This window comes from Raphanus sativus, chromosome 3 (assembly GCF_000801105.2).
Source record: "Raphanus sativus cultivar WK10039 chromosome 3, ASM80110v3, whole genome shotgun sequence".
NCBI lineage: Eukaryota > Viridiplantae > Streptophyta > Magnoliopsida > Brassicales > Brassicaceae > Raphanus > Raphanus sativus.
In genome coordinates this window covers 11,706,009-11,726,924 of record NC_079513.1, presented here as the reverse complement: position 1 = coordinate 11,726,924, position 20,916 = coordinate 11,706,009, and the positions used below count along the sequence as shown (strand labels likewise).

Here is a 20,916-nt window from a genome sequence, read left to right as displayed (position 1 = left end):
TAATATATTTACAAATTTATATTCGAGTAGCATTAGCTTTGTTTCTAGCTTAGCCGAAGGAACATCAAATCGAAGAGGTTAGGATCTCGATTCTCGATTTTCATCATGCGAAACATTTTCTCTGGATTGTCATATTATTTGTGAATGATTGTTTGTTAATGTGTGTTAACGAAAAATTTATATTTAATTGATTGCATAGAGTATCAAAATATGGTAAATTTATTGGTTACCTAGATTATAAGAAGTAATAGTTTTAATTTTAATTAAATAAGGAAAGTACAATAAATACCTAATATTAGATTTATTGATTAATTCAGTGGCATAGAACTGTAAATATTGTACAAATTTAAGGGTTAATCTTAATTTGTACTTCAGTTTTAATAGATTAGATATACAGTTAATTTTGTTTTATCAGTTAATTTCGTTATAACCATATAATGTAGTTTTCTGAATATGCCAAATAGTAAACTCAATATATGAAGAATATACACATAGATAAAGATAACCAATACTATTACCACGATTTAAAACAAATTCAGTAATGGTTAGAAAGAGAAGATCTTTTTTTCTTCATTTTAGTTTTCTTGTTAAATATACTATTACCACGATTTAAAACATATTTCTTTTTTTCTAAGGATATCCAATACTGAATTTTAATTATGAGTATATGGAAAACTGAAATGTTTAGCATATGTTATACTATATTTTATATGATTGGTAGGTGTCGTAATTTGTTTGGACACTATGCTTTCAACAATTATGTAACTCGTTGCATTTAAAAATAAATAGATCAGCTGCATCTTCGCACATATATACGTTGCATTTAAGTATATTAATGTATAATAATTGTGTTGGTGGGAGATTTAGTTGGCTAAAATCGAGTGTTGTTGCATGAAATTAGGTATAATTAGTTTTTTTGACGTCAAATTAGGCATAATTAGTTTGAATATAAACAATTTAGTGATTAATTAAAGGAAAATGATTAAAAGCATAGATTAAAAATATTCAGTGGCACAGAATGGTAAATATTTTAAAACTTTAAGATAGTCTCAAAAAAACCTCTTGTGTTTTAATAGTATAGACTAGATTTTTACCCGCACTTTAAAGTGCGGGATATTTTACGCTATAGAAATTCAAAAAAAGTATTTGTTACTTTGTCACAAATATTATACTCCTTCCGTTTCCGAAAGTAAGATTTTCTTTATTTTATTATTTTTCCACAAAATAGATTTTCTATATTTTTAAGGTATTTTGTATACTTTTGAGAAATATTAATTGTGAGTATTTGAATTAATTAAATTTGATAGGTGGATATTTATTGGAAAGTGTATATAAAAATAAATAGTAAACTAAAATGTAAATACTTATTAAATTCTTAATAAACGTGAAAACTTTAGAAAATTTTACTTTCGGGAACGGAGGGAGTAATAGATAAATCCATCCTGTTTAAACCCGTTTTCTTCTTTGACCGATCTCTTTTAAAAATTTTAACCCGTTTAGATATATTTTTCTAATATGATTAGTGATTTAGTTTATGTATAAAATGTTAGTATTTAAAGGCTTTGTCGTGCATAGTGAATTGTGTTTTCATATAAATAAATGTACAACTAATTTAGTTTCTATTAGCTTTTGTCTTTTTATTTCTTTTAACACAGTTTACAAAAAAAAGTTAACACACAGTTGGTGTAAGTTAAATGCTCGGCCAACTTGACTTCTTCTACGATATTTATTATTTGAAAACCATAAAATCTGTTTCTATTAAATGGTAATGATAGTAGATTATGGTAAGATATGTTAGTATATAGGGGAGAAAATATAGGTAGCGTATTTTCTTTTAGTGATGTGTTATCAATGACTTATTGAAGAATGAAAAATATATGTATAACTTATTTAAGGAAATAGCAGATTAATGTTTGGTAGTTATAACTAATTTCTCTATTTATTTATTTAAAATTAAAAGGGAGTGGCACTCCTGTAAATACTTGGCAAAATTAAGGGGATGTTAAAAAAAGGACTGCTGTTTTAATTGTATTGATTTTGTCACATTTTTCTTTCTAATAAACAGTCAATTTACATGAAAATATGAAGGAGGCTAATGTACACAAACCCCGAATAGCAATACTAGTTTCTAAATCAAACAAAAACTATCTACTGATTTATTTATTTGTTCACTTCTTTATTTTACAACCACTTACAAGGAATATGGATTTACAGTTCTAAGATGAATCCTACACACTAAGACCATCCTATATTTGGAAGTTCAGGCTACAGACAAACTGGTTTCCTTTTATCTGTAAAACCATTAATAGAATTGATTCACCGCTTTGATCTCTTCTCATTATTAATTTTGTAGAAGTAATTTCAAAAATAAATAGAAATAAAAATTGGTTTTCAAAAGATTTTTTTTTTTTAACTCGAAAAAAGTTGAGATACATAGTGTCAATAAGAAATGAAAGACAAAGAACATAAACCAAACAAAATAGAACAAAGATATAAACAGAACATAAAACTCATATATGTCCACAAGTTTATTCCTTTCATCTTTCCAAAAGAATTTGATATCAATGGAGCTGACCTAAGGAACAAATGTCTTGAGCAATCTCAACCCTGAAGAGAATATCACCAAACCATACTAGAACCAGCAACATCGAAACAATCAAGAGGTCAAATCTACACCAACTCCAGCAGCTGCTATCCATGTGAAACTTGCATGACCAGAAACCACCACTAAAACTAGGATACAAGGACAAAAGACCTTGAAACGCTACTTAGAAAAACGTCAAAGAAGACCACCAGCTCTTACACGCGGACACTCGCAAGGCAGCCAAGTGACCTACAGAACAAAGACTGTCCACCTTCTCGCAAGAGAAAAACTGAAGGTCAAGTTAACTGCTTCGTCTAGAAACCATCTCCCAAAACCACAAAGGACCAAGATAAGGTCTAGTAGATACCTCCACAGCGAACATAAATCACAAAAAACGAATCCAAAAAAACAACTTAGGATGCGACGAAGTGACTGAAACAGGAAGAACCAAACAAAAACAGTATTCCCACGACTTCAAGATAATACTAATTCACTACATAAGAATGTAAGTTCCGGTGATCGAGATGATAAAAAAGCCATCCTTTTCAGAGACACAAAGCCGGCGACAGAGATACTAGAGGAGTCATTCCCTCCCGGAGATAAAAAGCCGGTGGTAAAGAGATTTGAAAACCTTTTTTCCGAAGTTTTAGCCTCTTCCGATGATGGTGAGAACCACCAACTACTGGAATAAGAGAAAGAAGACCGACGGCTGCTCGGTTTTCAAAAGATTTTATCATCCTCACCAATTATTATTTTTAGTTACAATTAAATTATTATTTTCACCGCTTTGATATTTTCTCATTATTAATGTCCGTAACTAAAAAATAATCAAATTCATTGCTTGCTTTAATAACACAACAAACTAGATCTTCACCCGTGCGACCACACGGATATCAATTTTCAGTTTTTATTTATTTATACTAAATAATATATTTGTAATATTTGATCGTTTTATATTGACTAAGTTAGGGGTGAATATTTGCATATCCACTCGAATTCGGTTAAAATCTATTCGGGTTTGAGATTTTGAATTTAAAGATTCTAGCTCTATTCAGGTATTTATAAACTTCGGTTCCGGTTTTATTCGGATCTTTGCGGGTTTGATAACCCGTTTAAATTATTTTTAATTTTTTAAAATTTATATATCTTTAAATTATTTGAGTAATGTAAGCCAAAGTACCTAAATTAAAAATTTAAAATAGGTTTAACTTGAATATTTGGATGAAGAATAAATATATATTTTAAGAATTTTGATGTTTTGATTATTGTTTATCTACTTTAGATGTTTACTTTCGACTATTTTTTATATTTCAAATATTTTAAACAACTTAAAATAACTTATATCTTGGATATTAACTCAAAAAATAGCTAACATATTGAAGTATATAAATATGATTTAAATAGATTCGAATATCTGAAATATTTCGTTCATATAAGGTTTGGTTATGGTTCTCTAGATACCAAAATGGTAAATCCGTTTGGATAGTATCTAGTTTTGATTCAAATTTGATAATATTCTTTTCGCTCATATTTGTTAAACGAAGAGTTGATATTATAATTTCCATGAATTGTTTGTTTAACAAAAATGTATTTTTTTTAATTTGACATTGATTTAATTGAAAAGTTAATGAAGTATATTTAATTCAAATTTAATTTTAGAAAACACATTAATGTAAGTGGAAAAGACAAAGCATTAAAATATGAAGTATTATTTAATTGTGTATTTAATTCAAATTTAATTTTGGAAAACGCATTAATCAAAGTGGAAAAGACAGCATTAAAATAGGAAGTATTATTTAATGTCAGTGGCATAAAAGTGTAAATAACACTGAAAACTAAGGGGCATTCTATATGTGTACTTCTCTTTTATTAATAATATAAAAATGAAAATAACAACCCGTGCGACCGTACATGTATTAATTTTCTATTTTAGTTTTTATTTATTTATACTAAATGATGTATTTGTAATACTTGATCATTTTACATTGACTATGTTAGGGATGTGTATTTGGATACCCACTGATTCGGTTAAAATCTATTTGGGTTTGAGATTCCCGAGTTTAAAGATTTCAGCAACATTCAAATATTTATAAATTTTGGTTTCGGTTTGATTCGAATATTTGCGGGTTCGGTTCGAATACGGATAACCCATTTGAATTATTTTAAAATTTTTAAAATTTATATATACATTAAATTTCTCAAAACATATAAATTTGAGTAATGTAAGCCAAAATATATAAATTAAAAAACAGGTTAAACTTCAATATTTGGACGAAGAATAAATATATATTTTAAATATTTTTGGTGTTTAATTATTGTTTATCTACTTTATATGTTTAATTTTAACTATTTTTTTATATTTTCAAATAGTTTAGACAACTTTAAGTTGATAAAAAAGACAACTTTAAGTTGACAAAAAAAAACTTTAAAATATCATTAATTGTTGAAGAATAAAAAAAATACATTAATCTAACTAAAAAATAAACATCAAAATAAGAAAGAAAAAAATACATTAATCTAACTAAAAAAAACAAGCATTAAAATATGAAAAAAAAAGAAACACATTAATATAACTGAAAAGACAATCATTAAAATAGGAAATTCAATTTAGTTCTCAATGGCATACAATTGTAAATAACATTGAAAACTAAGGGTTAATCTATATGTGTACTTCTGTTTTAATAAAGCAGATAAATTCACATTCCCGTTATATAAAAACCTTCGAGAAGAAGAAAGCAAAAAACCTGACACGTGTCGACTACAGAGTAAGTACAGGAGACGCAAAGCTGGACTGGGTTTTGCATATCAAACTCGTTAATACCCTCGAGTAACAAGCACACAACAACTTGAACAAGTAAGGGTGATTCAGTCATTTTAAGCAGCTTCAAATATGCCCGGGGATCATGGACGGACTCTTTATATGCAACTTCGACACCTAATAATCTAACTGAATTACACAAACCGAGTCCCCAAAACAAAAACAAACAAATACTCCCTCCTCAGAGAAGAAAACAGAATCTTGATCAAGAGAACAATCAATGGCGGCCGCTGATGGGAGTGAGTATTTCGACATCGATGTCGAGACCGGTAGAAAATCGTTCGCGCGTCCGTCGAACGCTGAGACAGTGGAGCAAGACGAAGAAGATCTGAGATGGGCTGCGATCGGACGGTTACCGTCGCAGAGACAAGGGAGCCATTTAGCGACTCTGCGCCGGTCGCAAACTTCAGGTTACGCAAACGGGAACGTCGTGCAGACGATTGACGTGAGGAAGCTTGATCGTTCGGATCGTGAGATGGTTGTTCGTCAAGCTCTTGCCACTAGCGATCAGGATAATTACAAGCTTCTCTCCGCTATCAAGGAACGGCTCGATAGGTAATCTTTTTTTATTCTCTGTTTCTATTTTTAGGTTTTGTTTTTATTAAATGTTAAAAAAAATATTATGTAGAGTTGGTATGGAAGTTCCCAAGATTGAAGTCCGGTTCGAGAATTTGAAAGTTGAAGCTGATGTTCAAGCCGGTACAAGAGCTTTACCGACTTTGGTTAACGTTTCTCGTGATTTTATCGAGGTTCTTCTTCTTTTTCTCATGACTATATTTTCCACACGTAACCATTTTAAGTGATTGTTTCTTATTTTGTATCTCTCTGTGTTGCAGCGTGTTTTAAGCAGTTTGAGAATAATGAAGACTAGAAAACACAAGCTAACCATATTGAAAGATGTCAGTGGTATTATCAAACCAGGAAGGTGAATAGTATATAGATTATTATAAGTTCATTACGAAGCAAATATGTATAAGGCGCTAACATCTTCTTATATGATGCTGTTCTTGAAGGATGACTTTGCTGCTAGGACCACCAGGTTCTGGAAAATCCACTTTACTTCTTGCTCTCGCAGGAAAACTTGATCAAAGTTTGAAGGTCGGTTAATCCGTGATGCTATCTACTTTGCTTATTCATATATTTTATCACATGCATCTTATGTTTTTGATATCTCTATTTTAGTTTGTTTCGTACATGTGTCTTGGAGTTTTTTATTCTCTTCGATTTTCTCTGTTTTGGTATTAATGATAAAGCTATGTTTTGATTTTTACAGAAAACGGGTAGCATCACTTATAATGGAGAGAGTTTTGATGAGTTCCATGTTAAAAGGACTTCAGCATATATTAGTCAAACAGATAATCACATTGCTGAACTTACTGTTCGTGAGACGCTTGATTTTGCTGCAAGATGTCAGGGCGCAAACGAAGGCTTTGCAGGTATTTTTCATTTCTTGTTTTTTACCACTTTACAATGATAACGTATTCAAGTGTCAAATGTCTTCAAATGTTTCCTGTTTACACATTATAGGTATCATGAAAGATCTAACCCGATTAGAGAAAGAAAGGGGTGTACGTCCTTCTTCTGAGATTGATGCTTTCATGAAGGTATGCGTCTTATAGCTCCTAACTTCCTTTGATTAATTCTGTTTTGTAATGATTAACTAGTTTCAATAACCAACACTTTTTTTTTACTTTGTTTATAGGCTGCTTCTGTGAGTGGTAGTAAGCATAGTGTTTCCACGGATTATGTGCTTAGGGTGCTTGGTCTTGATGTATGTTCTGATACAATGGTTGGTAACGATATGATGAGAGGTGTTTCAGGAGGTCAGAGGAAAAGAGTAACAACAGGTCTTTTTCACTCCTTTTAACTTATCTATTCTCACTTAACATACTTAACAATACATAATAATACTAACTTATAAATCTTGAAACAATGCAGGAGAGATGACCGTAGGGCCAAGAAAAACATTGTTTATGGATGAAATATCTACTGGTCTTGATAGCTCAACGACTTTCCAGATTGTGAAATGTGTCAGAAACTTTGTTCATTTAATGGATGGAACCGTTCTTATGGCACTTCTTCAACCTGCACCAGAAACATTTGATCTCTTTGACGATTTAATTCTTCTATCAGAAGGTTACATGGTATACCAAGGTCCTCGACAAGACGTGGTCGGATTTTTCGAGTCTCTAGGATTCCGTCTCCCACCACGTAAAGGTGTTGCAGATTTTCTCCAAGAGGTATTTTATTATACATCCTAACTCTTTTCTTTGGTTTTCATTATAGGTTTGTTTATAGGGATAAGCTAAAAATCAATATATAAATATATGATTATAGGATTACATTGTAGCCCAAACATTTATTCTCTAACTAAGAAAATGTTTTATAACGTTGGTATATAGGTGACCTCCAAAAAGGATCAAGCTCAGTATTGGGCAGATCCTTCGAAGCCTTATCAATTCATTCCTGTCTCAGACATAGCGGCAGCATTCCGCAGCTCGAAATACGGGCATGCTGCAGATTCCAAGCTTGGAACACCGTTTGATAAGTCATTCGCGGATCCTTCAGCTCTATGCAGAACACAATATGCCATATCAGGATGGGAAAACCTCAAAGTTTGCTTTAGACGAGAAATGCTATTGATCAACCGGCACAGGTTTCTTTACACTTTTAGGACATGCCAGGTATTTAATAAGTCCACCTAGTTTTCATTACCTCTTGTTTGTCCCCTTCTATGTTTCTTACCCGAAACATTTTTTTCCCATATAAAGGTTGCATTTGTGGGATTTGTAACAGCCACAATGTTCTTGAGAACTAGATTACATTCAACAAACGAAGCATATGGAAACGAATATCTAGCTTGCCTTTTCTACGGCCTAGTGCACATGATGTTCAATGGTTTCTCTGAACTGCCTCTCATGATATCTCGTCTCCCGGTTTTTTACAAGCAAAGGGATAACTCGTTTCATCCCGCTTGGTCCTGGTCTATTGCCAGCTGGTTATTGCGTGTGCCTTACTCTTTCCTTGAATCTGTTGTCTGGACTTGTGTGGTATACTACAGTGTGGGCCTTGCTCCCTCACCAGGAAGGTTGGTTAACATTTCCCTAAATTTCCTTTTTTTTTGTCTTTTTAGTTTTTTGCATTGTTTTAAAATATCTATTATTTTTGTTTCCTCAGATTTTTCCGATACATGTTACTCCTCTTCTCGGTGCATCAAATGGCTCTCGGTTTGTTTCGTATGATGGCTTCTCTAGCAAGGGATATGGTCATTGCCAACACGTTCGGATCTGCAGCAATCTTAACAGTGTTCTTGCTTGGTGGATTCGTTATTCCAAAAGGTTTATTATTAGTACTACTTACTTGTATTACAGAAACTAATACAAGTTGCTATACTAAAACCATATCATTTTTGACAGATGATATTAAACCGTGGTGGACTTGGGGCTTTTGGGTTTCGCCGTTATCCTATGGGCAACGTGCCATTGCAGTCAATGAATTCACTAGGGGTGGGCAAAAAACCCAAACCGAACCGAACCGAACCAACCAAACCGAAATTAAACCGAACCAAACTGAACCGTGCTTTTTATATAACCCAATTGGTTCATGTTTTACTCAATCCGAACGGTTTGGTTTGGTTTGGGTTTAAACCGAACCAAACCGAACCAAACCGATAATCCAATATATATATAGTAAAAATATATATGATATATATATATGTATTAACATTTTATAAATTTTAGTTAAAGTTTCATTTTTCATTTTTTCATAACTTCCATATCTTTAAAAAAAAATTATAAATACGATTCAAATAATACTATTATATATAAAATCATGTTGCATAAGTTTTTATATTCTCACTCTATCGTTTATGAGTTGATTATTTTTTAATAAAAGTATAAAACTGATGCCTTCATATTTTATAACCAACCCGAACTACACCGAACCAAACTAGACCATAATAATGTAAACCGAACTAAATCTAAACCAAACCGAACTGAACCGAACTTAATTAAACCCAAACCGAACCCAAACCAAAGCTACTTTGGTTTTAATTGGTTTGAGTTTTATAACACCCAAATTACCCAAACCAAACCGAACCCAAACCGAACCCGAAACTAAACCGAAATGCCCACCCCTAGAATTCACAGCCACACGGTGGATGGAGGTGTGTTACTATTAAAGTTAAATTATACTACTTTGTTAGAATATACATTAATGTTTAACTACAAACTTTTACGCATCAAGCAGCCATCCGCTATATCGGATACTTCAGTTGGATTCAACTTTCTCAGGCTACGCAGTTTTCCAACAGAGGACAACTGGTACTGGATTGGAGTCGGTGTCCTCATTGCTTACGCACTTCTCTTCAACAACATTGTCACTGTCGCCTTGGCTTATCTTAACCGTGAGAGTCTCTCTATTAATTCCTGATCTTTTCTTATATCACTATGGCAATATTGTGAAGCTTTCTCTCTTGCAGCTCTAAGAAAAGCTAGAGCAGTTGTTTTAGACGATCCCAATGAAGAAACCCAAACTGCTTCAGTAAAAAAAGGACAAAGTGAGAAAAAAGGAATGATTCTTCCATTCAAACCATTAACAATGACTTTCCACAATGTTAACTATTATGTTGATATGCCAAAGGTTAGATTTTACTTCTTTGTTTCACTTTGGTCGTATCAGTACTTATCTATGGTTGCATAATATTTTTTATTTTTTTTGGTTTTGAAATATTAGGAAATGCGTTCTCAAGGTGTACCAGAGAGAAGACTACAACTGTTATCAAACGTGAGTGGAGTCTTCTCCCCCGGTGTTCTCACAGCTTTAGTTGGATCAAGCGGTGCAGGAAAGACCACATTGATGGATGTTCTTGCTGGTCGAAAGACCGGTGGCTACATCGAAGGAGATATCAGAATCTCTGGTTACCAAAAAGAACAAGAAACGTTCGCTAGAATATCCGGATATGTTGAGCAGAACGACATACATTCTCCTCAAGTCACCGTTGAAGAGTCCCTTTGGTTTTCAGCTAGCCTTCGTCTTCCCCAAGAAATTACCAAAGATCAGAAAAAGGTAATGATTTTTAACGCATTTGTTTCCCATTTTGAATATTTTCACTACTAACATTTTTTTGTGTGTTTTGTTGTTAGGAATTTGTGGAAGAAGTGATGAGACTAGTAGAGCTTGATAGTCTAAGATATGCGTTAGTTGGTTTACCTGGTACGACCGGACTATCTACAGAACAGAGGAAACGTCTAACGATTGCGGTTGAGTTAGTGGCAAACCCATCGATTATTTTCATGGATGAACCAACATCTGGTCTTGATGCAAGAGCAGCTGCCATCGTCATGAGAACTGTTAGGAACACTGTTGACACTGGAAGAACAGTCGTTTGCACCATTCACCAACCCAGCATTGATATTTTTGAGGCCTTTGACGAGGTTTGCCCTATGTTTTCTTGAGTTACAAGTAATTTTGCATCAACCTATATAATGTTAACGTGTTTGCTATCTTTCTTAACATTAAAAATGTACAGCTACTTCTAATGAAACGTGGAGGACAGGTTATATATGGTGGGAAATTGGGTCAGCACTCACAGGTTATGGTAGACTACTTTCAGGTACTTGTTCTCTTGTGTTGTGATATTGGTACTAAGATGCTTGTTTTCCAAGCAAACAAACCCTAAACCCTAATTAAAACATCAACAGGGGGTTGACGGAGTCCCAGCAATCTCAAGTGGTTACAATCCAGCAACTTGGATGCTTGAAGTAACTACACCTGCTTTGGAGGAGAGATTTAACATGGACTTTGCAGATTTATACAAAAAATCACAACAGTTTAGGTAACTTGACAACTCATCTTTAGCCTATAATTTTAATAGTCGTTAACCATACCCCGTGTAAAAACCACACCAGAGAAGTGGAGGCGAACATCAAACAACTCAGTGTTCCACCACAAGGCTCAAAGGCAATAAGGTTCGATTCAAGATACTCACAAAACCAGTTATCTCAGTTTCGACTCTGCCTCTGGAAACAGAACCTCGTCTACTGGAGAAGTCCAGCGTACAACCTCGTGAGACTGCTCTTCACAACGGTCGCTGCGGTTATACTCGGCACTGTGTTTTGGGACGTTGGTACCAAGAGGACTTCCACACAAGATCTGGTCACCGTTATGGGAGCTCTCTACTCGGCTTGTCTGTTTCTTGGAGTTAGCAACGCTTCATCGGTGCAACCAATCGTTTCGATCGAAAGAACAGTTTTCTACAGAGAGAAGTCCGCAGGAATGTATTCACCAATTCCGTATGCAGCAGCTCAAGGCCTTGTGGAGATACCTTACATTCTCACCCAAACCATTCTCTATGGTGTCATCACCTACTTCACCATTGGTTTCGAAAGGACATTCAGTAAGTTTATACTCTACTTGGTGTTCATGTTCCTCACTTTCACCTACTTCACCTTCTACGGCATGATGGCGGTTGGTCTCACCCCGAATCAGCACTTAGCCGCTGTGATCTCCTCTGCGTTTTACTCACTTTGGAATCTCCTCTCTGGTTTCCTCGTCCCAAAACCTGTAAGTATTACACTATGGCAAGTGAAAAATAAGACTTTATTACCCTTGTTGACCTCCTTTTTATGTTGTTCAGTTGATTCCAGTGTGGTGGATATGGTTCTATTACATATGTCCAGTGGCGTGGACACTTCAAGGAGTGATACTCTCACAGCTTGGTGACGTGGAGAGCATCATTAACGAGCCAATGTTCCATGGGACAGTCAAGCAATTTATTGAACAGCACTTCGGGTTTCAGCCAGGCATGATTGGTGTATCTATTGCCGTTCTTGTCGGATTTTGCGCTCTCTTCTTCTCTGGATTCGCACTTTCAGTCAAGTTCCTCAATTTCCAGAGAAGATAAAAACAAAGGATGACTACTCTTTCTTTATGTTTTCCCGTGACAAACTTTTGATCTTTGTTACATGTAGTTAGGTTTCTTTTGATCTTTCTTGTATACAGTTCCATTGCAATTTATTCAATTTGTTTGATTTCTTGTTCGTGATTACTAAAAGAAAAAAAAGTATCATTTATAAAGTTAAAAGCCTTTTTTATTTTAACAGAATACTAGATATTGATCCGCGCTTTTTACGATGAAAAATTTCTCTAATAATTTAACAAATATTTTTAATTTGAAAGAGTTTGTGTATTTAAAATATTTTTGTATTTAAATATTCGACCGAACCTGTGATTATACTGGTTAATTCGGAGATCCGACAATTCAATTTAGATTTTTAAAAAATATTCATATTAAAAAAATCACTAAAACCCGAGACTAACTAATTGAACCGATAGATGATCGATATGTAATCTAATTTGATTTAAATTGTTATAGTTTCATAATTTGTAATATTTTTGTCCAAATTTTAAAGTTTATTGTTTTATAATTTTTGAAGTTATGACGTTTTTACAAAATTGTAATAGAAAAAATGATAGATATAAAATAACTAAAATTAATTATTGTATTGTTTGGAAACATTGAAAGTAGTATAAAAAATATATTGTTTGGAAACATTAATAGTAATATAAATAAATGAGTATATTGTTTGGAAACGTGAATATTTGTATAAAGAAAGAAACATTAATGATTTAATGTATGTTTAACTATAAAGTAGAAATATGTATTTAATTTTAAAAACTTAAAAAATAAAAGTTGGTTCAACAAAATGTTTATGTTTTAATAAGATAGATATGGAAAAGGTTAGATATTTTTGGTCCGAGGTTTTCACTTTTTATTTTCTTAGTAGTCCTATGCCTGATATTTAATATTATCCAAAAATAGAGTTGACGATTCTTTTTCACTTTCTTGAGCTACCGTCACTTTTGTATGTCACCATCCAATCAGATTCATCCAACGGGTCCCTCTTTTCAACACGCATTGGTCCTTCACGGAAAACTGGTGACGGTCAATCTTCATGACCCGAACAAACTACAATTCGACTAGGCCCCTCCAGAAGGCAAATACTGTAATAAGAAAACAAACAATGGTTCGTCGCGTCAACGGTGAATGAACTCTGATGTATCTCTAGATTGATCAGCCACGTGAGGCTTTGATTTTCAAAAGAATGGAAGCACCAAAACGACGTCGATCGCTCGTCGGAAACAACCGGAAGAGCAGCAAACGAGCTCCGACGGAGATGAACAAAGACGACGACCATGTTACTGCGACCAGTGAGGAGTTCAACGACGTGGAGGTGTGGAATACGCTGAGTAATGGCTTCAAGCGTGCGCAACTCGTTCTAGACCAGAATCGTGACTTGATCCGACGCGTCAACGACAACCATCTCTCCCGAATCCCAGAGAACGTCTCCAGGAACGTTGGCTTGATTAACGAAATCAACGGTAATATCTCGAGAGTTATGGAGATTTACACCGATTTAGCTGTCGATTTCTCAAAAAAAATCGAGGAGGCCAAGAGTGGCGACACGACGGCAACCACCTCCGGTTCCTATGGCTGTGGACAGAGCTCTTGCGGTTCTTGAGCTCTGTTTTTTAGCTGATGTCATGCCGTTACGTTATGTCGCAAATTTGGTATCCAGATAACTACCAGAATTAGCGTGGACTAGAATTTTGATATGCCTTGCATTGTATCCTATGATTTTGACCCTTCTACGGTATTCATGTTTCTGTAATCAGGTTTGTCCTCTCTTATGTTATGGTTGTTGCATGTGTTTCATTAGTACAGCCATCACTACTTACATTGATTGATAAATAATACAATTCGATGGTTGGTTGTTTGTTTTGAGGATTGAAATAATTCTTACAAGAAAAAGATGGTTGCATGTTTCTTCTATTGCTAAGTTTTGAATATAGATCATAAGTTCCCAGGCAGGTATTCTTTGATCCGAGTAATTCTCGAATAACATCTATAGTTTCAGAATACTCTTAGCAATTCTTAGTGTTCAGAAACATTTTCAAAACTAAACACTCATTCTTTTATTCTTCTTCTCAATCTTATTATCAAAATCTCAACTCAGATATTTATATGAATGTTACAGACTTCATTTGCTACTCAATACTCGTAGAGTAAAATAGAAAACTTATTTTTTCATGTTTCTAATATTAAATAGAAAACTTTTTTTCCAATTTCTAATGGTAAATAAAAAGTTCTTTTTTTTTCTATTTCTAATACAAGTAAATAATTTATTTTTATCCTTAACCAATTTCTTAAGATTAACTTGAACTGCAAGCTATTGAAACTTATTCAACATTTATTCTCCTAAACTTCAAATTGGACATGTCTTGCATTTCGATCATCTTTCTTATTTCACCAAACTTAATTTTTGCCAACACTATCAATAACCGAGTGGTTTCAAATTGAGCAACTGGTGTGAAAACTTCATCGAAAGTCTACACCGGATTATTTGTTGTAGATATCCATTAGCTATAAGCGGTGACTTGTATTTATTCATAGTCCCATCCGCATTCTTCTTGGTTTTGAAAATTTATTTGAGACCATTAACCTTTATATGACTTGGTTTACCAACTAGAATCTATGACTTGTTCTTGTTGATTGAAAGGTTTGAGGCGCTTTTGAACAATAAGAGTGCAATATAAGAACGTTTGAAATTGGCCAAGTGGAGCGAAAGAGCTTTGTCTCCCTTTGTGTGCCAAGGAAGCTCATGGTTTGGAGTTTTATTTCACAAAATATTCACAACTGCCATGGTGTAGTTCGTTGCACATCCAGTATTTCTCGCTTACGACTACTACATAAGCAGGAAACTCACAACTGCCATGATAGTCCATCCAGACAACATTCTATAAGTAGAAAAATCACTTATGGTCTACAAAAGCATCACTCGCATTGTAAAATTCGTTTTCGTTGAGGATTCATACGTTCTCACCCCTATTGATCACAAATTTTTCAATTCTTTTATCAATGGCTATAAAAAAACATTCAGAGACCTTTTTGAATGGTTCGGACCAAGTATTAATATGGTCAAGAATAGAAATTCCCGTTGTATACACATATCCGGGGGCAGGTTGTATGACGTCAGAAAGACTAACCACAATGAATATTGTCTTATGACATACCAAAAGGACTAAATCCATCTGTGCATAATCCGAAATACACGTTTCGGCTATTGCTAGTGAATTCTGCATGTACTTTGTTAAAATGTTTCCAAGCTCTTTCATCTGATGGATGAGTCATCTCACCATCCGTCTGAGTATGCTCAGCATGCTATCTCATCTTTCCAGCAGTCTCCTCAGATTGGTACAATCTTTTCAATCTGTCGGTAATTGGCAGGTACCACATCCTTTGGTACGGTACCCTATTACGTCCTCGTACTTGCGGTTTGAATCGTGACTTCTTGCAGAATCGACACTCTTCTAACTTCTCATCATCTCCCAGTAGAGCGTGTAGTTGTCAATGCAAACGTCTATCATCTCAGAAGGCAACCCAAGACTATAAACTAGTTTCTGAATCTCATAATAAGAATCAGCAGATACATTATCTTCCGGCAAATACACTTTAAACAAGTCTGCCCATGCATTCATGCAACTTTCAGGTAGATTGTGATCAACTTTAATACTCATCATTCTAGCAGCCAACGACAATTTAGAGATACCTTCTCTACAACCACTGTGAAGTGGCTGATTCGCAGCATCTAACATTTAATAAAACTTTTTTCCTTCTATGTTAGGTTCTTCAAGTTCATCATCATCATGAGCTACAAATGCATCATCTACCATATCATGAACCCTATCATAATCTACCATATGTTCCTCCTGATGGTAACTATGTTGATTATGCAAATGATCAACCGGTTCATCCTAAAAATTGCTATTACTACTACTAGATTCATTCTCATAATTATAACCTTCTCCATGTTAAAACCAAATATAGTAATTTGACATGAAACCTCTATTAATTAAATACTTCCGAACATTTTCACGAGTTGTCAGTTTTGAATTGTTGAATTTCCGACAAGGACAAAACATTTTACCGCTTTCCTGGACGAGCGGTGTAGAATCTGCTCGATGCATAAATGTCTCCAGTCCTTCGAGATATTCTTTCGTCACTCTCCTGTTAGCATCTATGTGCGTGTACATCCACCTCCGCAATTCAAAATAATTTCCATCACCAGACATTTTTTTTCTTTCATGTTTTTAGATTTTTTTTTTGTGGTATGTTTTAAATGAAACACAATGGACATATTTATAGGAAATTTTTGAAACTGGTAGGTGAGATTTTACTAGGAATTTACGACGAAATATAGGTAGTTAGCCAAAACAAAAAAACGTGTTTCAACTAAAAATTAGGTGGACTCGAGAAACTATCGCAAATTACTCGTAATATGTTTCCTCGTAAAAAACACGCTTACTTTACGTCGACTTTACAATGAAATACTATTTTCTCGTAAACAACACGTTAATTTACGTTTATTGTACGATGAAACGGTTTCGTCATTATTTAACGACAAACTTATATTTTATTTATCTTTTCACGTACTTTCCTTCTAAAGTCGACGTAAGTTTACGAGGAAAAATTTTTCTCGCTAATTTTCGTCGCTAAGACCGCATTTTCTAGTAGTGAAACAACATAATTTACCTCCACTTTTACCATCAGAGCCAAATTTATATGCAAATACCAAACTAGCTCCAACGCTCCATGTAAGCAACAGAGATTCTTGATACATAAATGAGTGCAAAAGGTATGACTTATATTTTATAGATCGTTTACATACTCAATAATGTAAGCTGTCAAAGCTAAACTTTTGAAAATACTAAAACAGCTCCTGTAAGCAACATAGATTCGTGATAGAAAAATATAATGAGTGCAAAAGGAAATCGTTTACATATTCAATAATGAAGGCTTTACTTGTGCACTCTCCGTCCATTAACCCAGTTATGTTCTTAAAGAATCTAAATGTCTTCCGTGCTCGACCACCAGTTGAGTTATTGAACAGTGGTGAAACTTTCCATTGTTAACAAGCCCCTTTAGTTCATCATCCAAGTCTTAATTTCTCATCCAGATGATGAACAACTTAGATCTCTCTAACCTTGTCTCTCAGTACTGCCTCTGTAGATTCTTGTTTTAAATTCCCTTTTAAGCACCCAACAAAACCATAGTTCAAAACAAAAAGCCAAATAAGTAATGAAACCAATTTCAGAACAGCATGAATCAGTGGCTTTTTTCTTACATTTCTCATCTTCTTCCGTAAAGACTATCGAAATGTTGTTTTTGATTTGTTAATTATTTGGTAAATAATATTTATAAATTTGGTACCTTTGGTTTTTTCTTCATGGATGGATCAATGACAAATCGATCCAACATAAAGAGAGAAAGTTCTCTAACACGAAATCAGATTTGAAGATATAAAAATCACATGAATCAGATCTATACTATTAAAACAAAATCCTATTTTAAAAATTTAAGATTTTGTCCTTAGGTTTTTATGATATTTACAAGACTATTTTCCATTTACTAATTTTAATAAATGAATTTACAAAACATGATAAATATGATTTTCCTTATAAATTATAGGTATTGCATTAAATTACCTAAAATTTAGCTAATTTAAAAAATTGCAATCTTTCAATTATTTAATACTTAACAAAAATGAATGCTGTGGATAGGGAAGAAAAGGGGGGGTCAAAAGTCAAGTCTAAGCGCATTAAAGGGGCACATCAAAGAGGTTCTTAACAACCTGGTAGATGACCGTCCGAGGCCACTGATTTGCAGCGAATCAAGCGTCTCCCCAGTGAGTTAGTTTTATAAATAGCATATATATATATATATATCCATATAAAATTATATCTAATTTTAAATTTATTGAATATTCACAAATTTAGGTTAGAAATTATTGTGTATAATTTTTTGATTTCATTTGATCTATGTAGAGGACGGTTCACTTTCACAATGTAAATTTCCACATGTATCAATTTTTACTAATTTTATTTTATAGTTTTTAACTAAATTTACATTATTTTGAACACACTAAGTATGTCAACCGTCTATACTAAGATTTTTATACATGAATTACATTGATTTAATTTTCCATTTTACTCAAAATAATAAATCTAAACATTGTTTTCAATTTTTAGAAATGAATTAAACATTTTAAAGAAATATAAAATACAAATATATTTTTTGTAAAACTAAATGATTTTAGTCACTCAAAATAAACCCAAACCGGTCTAAATAGATGATCAATACAATTACATGAGTTTAAATGGATAAATGAGTTCAAAATGTCAAGACGTAAATGTGTTCGTCAAAAATGAGAGGGATTTAAATAAGGTGGATCTACAATTTTGTCATCCTTAACAAAGCATTTGATGGATTTTTATTAGATTTTTACGATGTATAAAATATTCCGCGTTTTTAAAATGGGGGTAAAAATCTAGTTTTGAATTAAAAGATGTTGCATAACTCAAAATCGAACAAGAATAAGAAAAATAAACAGATAAAGAAACTCGGTTGTAATTGGATCTTAATCTGGCTTATTAACATCTCCATTGGTTAATGATTTTTTTGAAAAACAGTAAACCAAAGAAAATCAATGTTCATGGTTAATTAGTTTTTTCTTTAACACTGATTTACTATGATATATTACAATTATGAGAAAGTTTACATAGATGATTCGACAACCGACAATACTATCTGCCTTATGAGGATCTATGCCTAACTGCATCATCCGAGCCGTCCTATGAAGATCTCCTGACCAGATTTCACTTGCACCATGTTGAAGATCTCTTGTACGTCTTTCTTTTGTAGTCTGCATTAATAAATCGTTCTCTCTAGAACTTGAAATCTGTATTTTCTTTGATCTGCAAGAAATTGCATAGTCTGGGGTTGGAACCCCATATCTGAGTGTAAAAATCTTTAAATCTTAACCAGTAAATTACGGTGATTCCACAGTTAATTAGGTTTTGAACTATTTTTATGGGAAATTTCACTTTGTTATCAATACTTATTAATGTAAATCAATCTAATACTAAAACATGTATTTCAAAATTTTCTTAATTCTTAATGATCAAATAGAAAAGCATCATAAATATAAAAATATTTTCTTAACTATGTAGTATACTTTTAATGGATAAATATAAAATTTATGAATTAATTCATAAATATAAAATTTCTCTTTTTCATTTGTTTTATTTGTTTCAGATTGATAAATTAAATAATTTTTATTATATAATAATACATCAGCTATTGAAAAATATGAGATATTTTATATTTTTGATCAGTTCAAATAACTTTGTGTATGACCAACTTGAAGAATCAAAATTGTTGAGAACAACTTAAATAAGCATTTTCTGAATATGACCTATGATGAAACATGACAAAACTATAGCTCAATTTAATTAACAAATATGGTATCTTCGGTTTAACATGCATATACACAGATTTCACCGGTCAAATGAAATAAACACGGAAATCAAATAATCATAAACGATAGAGGTATATTACATATGATTTGTAAAATAAAGATTGTGGAAAGACAGTTTTACCACTGACAGAGACATCTTTTCTATTAAAAGAGAAGTACTATTTTTATCTATTACAAAATAGTCATACTAGATTCATATATATACTTATATTTTTTTATTATTTACATTAGTTTATTTAATGTATAACATTTCTAAATAATTATAAAGATATTAATAAAGAATATATTTTAACTGTAAATTTAAATTTTAGTTTTAGTAATATTAAAATATGTTGAGAAAAAATCTAATAAATCATATAAAAATAATAATATATTTTTAATTAATGCACTGATTAATTTCAATATTAGTAGTATGATATTATTATAAATTAAATTAAATTAAAAATATTATGAACAAAATAATAAAATTATATACTACTTTTATTTATTTTATAAATATAGTCTATACTATATTAAAATTGAAGTAATAATGTATTACATATTAAAATTATATTAAATTGGTAAACTAATATACAGTATTTTGAAAAACATACTTTCATTTAGATAAATAAATAAAATATCATTCACCATTTAAATGACTAAAGTATCATTCAACTTTTAAAATGATTAAAATTCAAAAATTATGTAATAATTTTTACAAAAAAATTGTTAACATATGTTAAATTTTTATATTTAGAACTATATATTATTTATTTATTTATTTTTAAAATGATAGGAATATATTATTTTCAAATGATCATATAAAATAGTATAAAACTTTATTTTTATAGATGAAATATTACCCACACGGATGTGCAAGTCAAAATCTAGTTAGTATTATTATAATTTTCAGCGAAAAATTAAGTGATATTTCAGAAGAAAACAAAGTTAGCTTCCTAAGTATATTTCACTTTTAAATAAACATGCTAAATCTGAATTTCGGTCCGGTTTCAATTTTTTGGTTTTTTTACTCTTTGGTTTATTAAAATTAGCTACCATATTAGAATCATATCTATTTTAATTTGGTTCAGTTTATATACTATTCATTTTTGGTTTATTAGGTTTTAAACCAAAAAATCCTTACTATATTTATCCTT

General features: G+C 32.3%; 2 protein-coding genes across 2 annotated transcripts; both read left to right on the top strand.

Moving 5' to 3' along the window:
• Positions 1 to 5,526: 5,526 nt before the first annotated feature.
• Positions 5,527 to 12,505, top strand: LOC108836069 (ABC transporter G family member 31). Its single transcript, XM_057005729.1, has 21 exons — positions 5,527 to 5,957; positions 6,031 to 6,151; positions 6,239 to 6,327; positions 6,416 to 6,500; positions 6,676 to 6,838; positions 6,930 to 7,006; positions 7,105 to 7,249; positions 7,341 to 7,642; positions 7,805 to 8,086; positions 8,174 to 8,490; positions 8,580 to 8,740; positions 8,819 to 8,903; positions 9,549 to 9,567; positions 9,651 to 9,807; positions 9,883 to 10,043; positions 10,137 to 10,469; positions 10,547 to 10,837; positions 10,933 to 11,016; positions 11,105 to 11,238; positions 11,312 to 11,966; positions 12,040 to 12,505. Exons 1-21 carry the CDS (start codon positions 5,623 to 5,625, stop codon positions 12,304 to 12,306), a joined length of 4,263 nt encoding a protein of 1,420 aa, XP_056861709.1. The 5' UTR covers positions 5,527 to 5,622; the 3' UTR covers positions 12,307 to 12,505.
• Positions 12,506 to 13,386: 881 nt separating this feature from the next.
• Positions 13,387 to 14,182, top strand: LOC108846498 (protein ELF4-LIKE 1). The gene has a single exon (XM_018619727.2). The coding sequence runs from the start codon at positions 13,508 to 13,510 to the stop codon at positions 13,922 to 13,924; it is 417 nt and encodes a 138-aa protein (XP_018475229.2). The 5' UTR covers positions 13,387 to 13,507; the 3' UTR covers positions 13,925 to 14,182.
• The last annotated feature ends 6,734 nt before the right edge of the window (positions 14,183 to 20,916 follow it).